The 8,443-nt window shown below is 53.9% G+C and overlaps 1 protein-coding gene across 3 annotated transcripts in view; it reads left to right on the forward strand.

Moving 5' to 3' along the window:
- UBL7 (ubiquitin like 7) overlaps positions 1-5,791 on the forward strand; it is a 13,106-nt gene extending 7,315 nt beyond the window's left edge. For 2 of the 3 annotated variants that reach the window (XM_077745796.1, XM_077745807.1), the window contains exons 5-11: positions 39-123; positions 663-720; positions 1,660-1,793; positions 2,054-2,103; positions 2,345-2,512; positions 3,053-3,175; positions 5,544-5,791. In XM_077745796.1, coding sequence (XP_077601922.1) covers positions 39-123; positions 663-720; positions 1,660-1,793; positions 2,054-2,103; positions 2,345-2,512; positions 3,053-3,175; positions 5,544-5,681 — 756 coding nt within the window. In that variant the 3' untranslated portion in view covers positions 5,682-5,791. Of the gene's footprint in view, positions 1-38; positions 124-662; positions 721-1,659; positions 1,794-2,053; positions 2,104-2,344; positions 2,513-3,052; positions 3,176-3,469; positions 3,583-5,543 lie in introns of all 3 variants that reach the window. The other variant, XR_013330672.1, reaches the window with a different exon arrangement.
- The last annotated feature ends 2,652 nt before the right edge of the window (positions 5,792-8,443 follow it).

Below are 8,443 nucleotides of genomic sequence, written 5' to 3' on the forward strand. Positions count from 1 at the left end.
CCCCCCCCCGCCCCCCCCCCCCCCCATTTCCTCTGCAGGTCTTTAAGATGCTCAGCAATAAGGAATCTCTGGATCAGATCATTGTGGCCACCCCAGGTCTCAGCAGTGACCCCATTGCTCTTGGTAAGCACGAGACTGAGCTTGAGGAAACGAGAGTTGTTGGAGAAGGAGAATCAGAGAGAGGCAATTCAATTACCATCTTGTGAAGAATCACTAGTCTTGTTGGGGGAAGAGGGGTAACCAAGATGTGTTACATATACCCACCCCTCCAAGTGCGGTCAGTGCCACCGAGAAATCATGGCCTACCTGACATCATGGCCCAGACTGCAGGATGCCAGATGGGGGCAGCATTTAGCCCCCAGGAGGGAAGACTTCCTACACACGTTGGTGGCCAAGGGAGGAACCTAGACATATGGGGAAGAGAGGCTGATGTGTCGATATGGAGCATGTGACCTAAGTGCCGAGGGAGGTGGTGAGTGGGGAACACGATGGAGGACACTTGGGTTGTGCTTCTTGGTGCTTTGTTTCCTCCCCTTGTCACGAGAGCCACTCTGTGGTCCTGTGTCCCTATTAAGCCGATTGCTCTGAGGCCTGAAGCCTCTCCACACCCTCCTGGATCTGGCTAGATTCCCAGTGTCTGAGGTGACCCCGTTCTCCTTTAGGCGTTCTCCAGGACAAGGACCTCTTCTCTGTCTTCGCCGACCCCAGCATGCTTGATACGTAAGTCTACCCATCTTATTAAAGGGGACCCTATCTCTCCTCATGGTTGGACCAGAAACCTAATCGTCACCCTAGATTCTGCTCTTAGAGCCTAACCCCATCTCTCCCCAAGTCCACCTTTTAAGTATGTCAGGAGTTGAGAAAGAGCAGGGGCTTCCAGTAGACCGACAAAGCCCAAGGGCAGGGACACTTAGAGATGCGGAGTTGAAGCAGGGTTCTGAGGGAGGTGGCTTTGTGGCTGGGCTCCATTCAGATCTCATTTGGTGGATATTGGAGAGCCTTTGAAATATATACATATATATACATATATTTTTTTTTTTTGAGAGAGAGTGAGAGAGCGAGCATGCACATGCGTGAGCAGGGGAGGGGCAGAGAGAGAGAGAGAGAGAGAGAGGATCCAAGGCAGGCTCCATGCTGACAGCAGAGAGCCCAATGAGGGGCTCGAACTCACAAGCCATGAGATCATGACCTGAGCCGAAGTTGGACACTTAACCAGCGGAGCCACCCAGGTGCCCTGAGCCTTTAAAATATTTTAAGATGTGGAAGGTTACAGGTACATTGGTCCCTAAAATTTTAGAGCTGGAAGGGACAATAAAAGTTATAGACCTTATTTTGCAAGTGAAGAAAACAGCTCTATCCTGGGAACAGAAGGGACCTGACAGAGTCTGGGAAAGTAGTGACGGAGATGAGACCAGACAGGGACCCCTGAGCCTCCTGGGCTGTGCATGTCCCATCATGCCTTGCCGGAGGGCAAGGTGAAGCATTGGCAGTGGACCCTAGGGCTGGGGGCCTTGCTGCTGCTACTGAGGGCAGAGCAGGAGACCAGAGCCCACTGGTGGCACGTGGTGAGGAATTTCAAGTCCGACAGGGGAGTGCAGCTATTCTGAGGCACACCCAGGACTTCAGTTACCCTTGTATTTCTTCCTGCCTCTGTCCCAGGTTGGTGCCTGCTCACCCAGCCCTGGTCAACGCCATCGTCCTGGTTCTGCACTCGGTGGCGGGTAGCACCCCACTGCCGGGAGCGGACTCGTCTTCAAGGAGCATGCCCTCCAGCTCGTACCGGGACATGCCAGGTAGGCTCCCGAGAGTGTAACAGAGGCCCCCTCGGGAGCCGGCAGTGGCCCAGGGATTCGCTTTACTCAGCAGCTATGTATAGCGCTGGCAGAGGGCGTTCCTTGGGAACTCTCAGTTTGAGTCAGGGAGTGCATCTGTCCTGTAATTTTCCAAGGGGAGAGATGAAAATGTGAATTTGGAGAGTATCTGAGCCGAGATTCTGGAGCTCCGCCTGTGCCTCTCTGTTCTTCCTCCCGAAATCTGTTCTCCCCTCCTCCAGGTGGCTTCCTGTTTGAAGGGCTCTCTGACGACGAGGACGACTTTCACCCAGTAAGTGGCCTGGCTGCCTGCCAGTTAGAGGAGATGATGCCAGGGATGCGCCTCTCCCTGGGACTTGGCACACCCAAACTGGGGGGTGGTCTTAACCCCTCTGGTGGCCAATCTATGTCATACTATTCCTTTCTGGGCCTGGCAGCTTGGAGAGGCTCCTTCTGTTCCTGCCGCGGGGGCGGGGTTCGTCTGGGAATGTCATGGTGCCACTTCCCTGATCCTGGGTGCCTCTCTTCTCCAGACCTCCAGGTCCACGCCCTCTAGCAGCACTCCCAGCTCCCGCCCAGCCTCCCTGGGGTACAGTGGAGCTGCTGGTCCTCGGCCCATCACCCAGAGCGAGCTGGCTACCGCCCTGGCCCTGGCCAGCACCCCGGAGAGCAGCTCTCACACGCCAACTCCAGGCACCCAGGTATGGGGGCGGGGCCCCAGGGGAGAAGCTCCTCAGTCGTACAGTGGGTTTACCTTTGCTGACCCTGCTGCGAGATCTGGTTTGAGCTGAAGTCTTCCTGGATTGCTGGTGGGGTTCTCACTGCAGCTCAGTCCCCATCCCCTTGACTTGCCTTTAGGGCTCAGCGTCCGGGCTGCAGTAGAGTCCAGAACCCCTCCCCTCGTGTGCTGTGCCCTTCATCCTCGACAGGGCTCAGCCGTCACTGGCTTGAGCATTCCTGGTAATGATCACTCTAGCTGCCAAGGCCATCTCTCCCAGCGCTGGGGTCCTAGGCTATGTCCGAGGCTCAGTTCCATTTCCCTGGAATGGAAGAGGATGGAACCTTTCCTGACCTCAGCGAGCTTTCAGGCACCCCTGTGTGGTTGTCCCACATAGGTCTCTATTGGGAGGTAGTAGTTGGGTACCCCAGGGACCCACGAGGGGGTGCTGTGACAGCCTCGTGTATATGCTGGAAGATTGGGGTTTCTCTGAGGGTGGGACTGACCACTGATTTGTCTCTAGGGTCATTCCTCAGGGACCTCACCAATGTCATCCGGTGTCCAGTCAGGGACACCCATCACCAACGATCTCTTCAGCCAGGCCCTACAGCACGCCCTGCAGGCTTCTGGGCAGCCCAGCCTTCAGGTCGGTTTTCCCCACTCCGGGATCCGTGCAGCTTCCTTAGTACTGTGAATCCTGTGCTTCTTTCTGCTCTCTAGAGGGCCTTATTTGCTCCGGGGAACAGCTGGGGCATGGCAGTGTGACAGGAGAGGGTGCTTTCAGCAAGGGCAGTTGTCCCCGTGGCTTCCATTCCTGCACCCTGTGGCCATGACCTGACTCCACTGACTGTGTGGCTGGGACACTTAATGGCAGTTTTAGTCAAGGAGTCATTCATTCATTCTGTGAGCACTGACTGAGTGTTGAGCACTGATGTACCAGGTCCCGGTCCAGCTGCTGGGGCAGGGGTGAGCCATCACCATGTCTGCCGTGGAGGGGTACCAGGAGACTGAAGCAGTGGAGCAGTAGAGTGAGAAGCCCAGCCTGGGCTTGAGGTAAGGGCCTGGGTCAGGCAGAACTTTTCTGAGGAAGGGGTGTTTGAAGTGATTATCAGAGAATTGGGTAGAGATTAGCCAGACAAGGAAGGGGGTATTCAGGCAGGAGGATGGTGTCCAGGCAGAGGCAGCCTCCCGTTGGAGCAAATGTGTGGAGGTACATGTGACATCCCCAAGCCTGCAAGGTCAGAAGGCAGTGTCCTCATTGAGAAGATCTCAGATGGAGCCAGAGAACAGGGGAGCAGGACCCTGAGTGTGACAGCCTCGAGTGCTTGAGTAAGGATTTCAGACTTGATTGTGCAGTCACCAGGGAGCCAAGGAAGGTTTTACACCATCACTCTTTATCTTTATGGAAAGATCACTCCAGCTAAGTGGAAGACCGTAGGAGCCGACGTTGTATTGTGTATCTCTGCGCATGAGCTATCTGCCTCATTCTGTTTCCTTTGCTCCTCACTTGAGCCTGGGGGTGAGTGTCATTTCTGGATTTGTCCAGGGTCATAACACCATCAAGTGGGAAGGACAGGGTTCAGGCTCATGTGGCTTCCTCTAAACCTGTGTGGCCTTGGTGGACGGTGAGGGGAACAGGAACAGGACCCATGGACAGCTCGTCTTTTCACTCCTTCGTCTTCCCAGCTAGAAGCCTGTTCACACTGCTCTCCAGTTCAAGAGCTTTTGCTGGCTCCACCTGACCTGCCAAGTTGGGTTTGTGTGGTTTTTGAAAAACCCGCCACACTTCACCCTTGCCTGCCTGCCTGCCTGCCTCTCTGAATTTGCTTTTTATCCCCACTGCCTTCTCCCCATGAGTGAGCCTGTGGTCTTCCCTGAGTTGTGCCTTTCCTCCTTCATGAAGTAGAGATATTAATAAAGCTTTGAAAGTACTAAAAGAAAATGTGGGTTAATCTCTTTAAGCCCTTAGTAAAGAGGGCCTTTTGTAGCTGAGGGTCAAAATCAGGAGATATTACATAAAAAGTGATACATTTTGAGTTTGTAAAAGTGAAGATTTCTGAAGAACAAACCAAGCCAAACAAAAAAACAAGCAAAGGCCAAAGGCCAACAACAAACAGGTGGAAAAATCTGTAACACATACCAGGCAAAACTTCCTGGTATGTAGAATTCTAGTAATTTAGGACCTACCACTCCATAGAAAAGTGGGCAAAGGACAGGAACAGGCTCTTCATGGAAAGGAAGCGCTGATGGCCTTAAAGCCGTGTGATTCCATGCAGCCCATTTCCTGGAATTTCTCCTAGAGATAGGTGTGCGTGCACATAGAAAATGCCATTGTACAGAGGCAGTCACCGCGGCATCATTTATAGTGCAAAAGGTTGGAAACAGCTCAGTTACGGTACATTTCAGGACATGTATGAGTTGGAATATCGTATAGTTATTAAAAAGTCCTCTAGTGGCATAGAGAGACCATCAGGATACGTTAGTTATGTTGGAAAAAAGGCAGGTGCTGAGGGTAGAACAAAGGTCTAACTAAGAAAAGAATAGATATGGGAATATATATTTGCATTTTCTCAAAGATAAGTAGAATAGGTTATCTGGGGTGGGAAAGGGAGTGGATAGAGGGAGACTTTTCACTCTGCATCACTCTCGAAAACAAAACTAATTTAAAAACGTACCCCCTGCCCCCATCTGTGTGTATGTGTGTGTCTGTCTATACATAGAGCAGGAGAAGGAAAGTAATTTAATTTTTTAAAATTTAGATAGTGAGTAATCTGTGCCTTCTTTTTTGATCCTTATGTTAAATTTTTCCTTTTTTTAATTGGGAAAACTTCTCGTTGTTCTCTAAACTCTCAAGGCCCTCTGGTAGGCTTCCTAGAAGCCCTGTGTTCTGCGGAACCTACCATCAGCGGCTTTGACTTAGGACCCGGCCTCCTCTGCTCCCTGTGAAAGAGCAGACGCGACCAGGTCTCCTGGGGACCCCAGCTAATGGCCTCCCTTCTCCTGTCTCTCTGCAGAGCCAGTGGCAGCCCCAGCTGCAGCAGCTGCGCGACATGGGCATCCAGGACGATGAGCTGAGCCTGCGGGCCCTGCAGGCCACTGGCGGCGACATCCAAGCGGCCCTGGAGCTCATCTTTGCTGGAGGAGCCCCGTAACTCCTACTCCTCCTGACCCCCCAGCAAACTGCCAAGGCGGCTGCCCGTGGGAGGCACTCCTGAAGGTGCCCCATCTCCCCTCTCCCCAATACATCTGATGGTCCACCTTCTGCCTTGTCCATTGCTTGGCCATCCTGGCCGATCTGAGCTGGTGGAGGCAGTGGGGCGAGCGTGGGACTTGGTGCTGTGGGGTCGGGGACTGTGGCCTGGCCCTCCTTCTGAGCCCTGGGTAGAGAACTGTAGACCCCGTCATGGGATGCTGTGTGATGCCCACGTTCTCTTTTTTGGAGAAGTTTCCAGTGATAGCCTCAGGCCTTTTGGTACTTTGGGGTGTGGTAGCCTCGAGACATGCCTAAGGCTGGAGCAGAGCCGCCACTGGTGTCAGGGTGGCTGCTACGTGGTGGCTGTGGCCAGAAGAGGCTTGTGCCTCTGGAAGGACCCCGGGTCTGAGGAGTGAGCAGATGCACTTTTATAGTGAGCTGGTAGGGCGGCTCGCCTTTCCACAGGCTTCCACAAGCTTCCCTATTCCCCCCCTGGCCTCCTCTCGCCAGGGAGTGTTCGATGCCTATCCCGTAAAGCTGCCAGACTGTGGGCCTCAGAACTGTGCCAGGAGGCAGGGCCCTCTTCTCTGTCCTGAAGGCGTAAATACAAGAGCAGTTAAATAACAATACTAAACAACAACACCAACACGAACAGGGCTCAGCTTTCCTCTCGATGAGAGGGCACCAACCCCCAAGCTGCTGTTCCATCTGCCCGAGCTCTCGTTCCCCTTGGCACAGTGTTCCCTCCTGCGTCGCGCACACGTCCAAGTTGAGCGAGTGGGTTTTGTGTGCTTGGAATACTTTGTCAGGAAGAGATCCTTCCCCTTAGATGGTGTTTCAGTGGAAAGGAGCTCAGGTCTGCCCCTGCCCTGTGCCTTAGGCAGTTGTCCCTCCCGCCGCAGCCACGGTCCTGGTCATTCAGCCTCCGCTTGTCACTTCCTGGGACGAGAGGCCTACTGCTTATAAGGATGGCCTGTTCTGTCCTTCGGTCCCGTTTCTGCCCCAAGGGAGCACACAGCCAAGCCTGCTGCCCACTCTGCTCTGTTAGCTTGGCTCTAGTTAGGGAGAGGGGTGACAATGCACTTCCCCCTTTGGCCTGTGCTGGTGTTGGTGCCTCACACATCCTGTTCTCCACGAACGACTTCCAGTTTATCGGTGATGCTCTTAAAGGGAGGCACTCAGGTGGGCCCCTTGTTCTAGATCTGGCCTGAGTAGCACATTGTCCTGTCCCTCCTCCAGAAAATGTGAAGCCTTGCCACATTTCCCTCTCCATCCTAGAATTAATGTGGAGAAGGGTTTGCATTGGCTGAAAGGGCTTCTTGGTGCTGAGTCTCTTTTGTGCCTCAGTGGTCCACCTGCAGCCCAGCTGCCTCCTTGTGGGTGGGAGCACAGACCGGGAAGGAAGCTCTGTCTTTTCACCCAACAACCACTCTGGCTTGTTCGTGGTAGGAACAGAGGCCAGTTCCAGCCACATGGGACCACTTGGTCACATGGGGCTGACACAGCCCTTCTCCCCACGACACTGCCTAGAGCTAGTTTCCATTCTTTGGCCACTCATACCCTGCCCCTGGGGACTGCCATCACAAGCACTGGGGCTCCGTAACTCTCCCACTCCATTACGCTGGGGGACATTTGGGTAACCCTGCCCTGTCCCTGGAACTGACCCCCAAATACCAGTTGTACTGCTTCCCAGAATTGAACCGTTTCCACGATTTCCCCTTCCCTTCTTTGTCAGCTCTTTCCTCCAAGGTCTTGGCAATTTGGCTTTACTTCCTGTGGCCATGTTTTAAATAATATATGTTGAGTCTGATAAGTGCCCCCACGGAGCCTGGGGCTTTCCAGCGGCCAAGGACGCCTTCCTCACCATTGTTTGCTTCACCCTTCCAACAAACATTCGTTCAGCCCCTGCTCTGTGCCAGGTAAACCTCATGGAGTCCTTGCTGTCACGGAGCCACGTCACTGGGAAGGCAGAAAAACAAATGTTTACGTGAAAGCCTGGTGAGAGCCGGACAAGGCAGGTCCCATAGAAAGGGGAGCCCACTTGGGTTAGGGTGGAGGTGTGTGGGTGAGGGAGAGCTTCTCGGAGAGAGTGGTGTCTGACGGAGAGCTGAGGGAGGGAAGGAGTTGGGCAGGAAGGTGTATGTGCCGAGTGAGCTAGGAGTGGGGAGAATACGGCTCTCATAGCCCTGTGTGGCAGGATGGATTTTTGAGATAGGCAGAGGCTGGATTGTTTTAAGCCACATCAAGAGTTTGGACTACCCCTAAGAACACTGGGAGTCACAGGAGATTCTGAATCCAGGGAGAGCGAGGTCTGCATTTTAGATAGACCACTGACTGCTCTGTGGGAACAGGCCAGGAGTGGGGCAGGCTTGAGGCAGGGAGGCCAGTGAGGAAGCAGTGACCCACTTAGCACTGACTCTGGGCCCACCTGGCAGTGTGGTGGTGTGGGAGGAGGGCAGGTGGAGATCCATTGGAGGAATTAGTGTCCCTCTGGCCTCTTGGGAAAGGTGAGCGTTACTTAATCATCTCTGTTTTTCAGGTGAGGACACGGGTTGTGAGGTGAGGTCATCCGTCCACAAGCACAGTTAGGCATTGGACAAGTCGGCCTTAGGAGCTCAGGTCTATCTATTTCCAAAGCTGGTGCACTTCCCACTGCTTCTCCCAGCTTGTGGGTGCGGAGGGGTGGGAGGTGGTGTGGGGTCTGACCAGGTGGAGGAGCTT

The sequence above is a fragment of the Crocuta crocuta genome, unplaced genomic scaffold, assembly GCF_008692635.1.
Source record: "Crocuta crocuta isolate KB4526 unplaced genomic scaffold, BGI_CrCroc_1.0 scaffold130, whole genome shotgun sequence".
Taxonomy (NCBI): Eukaryota; Metazoa; Chordata; class Mammalia; order Carnivora; family Hyaenidae; genus Crocuta; species Crocuta crocuta.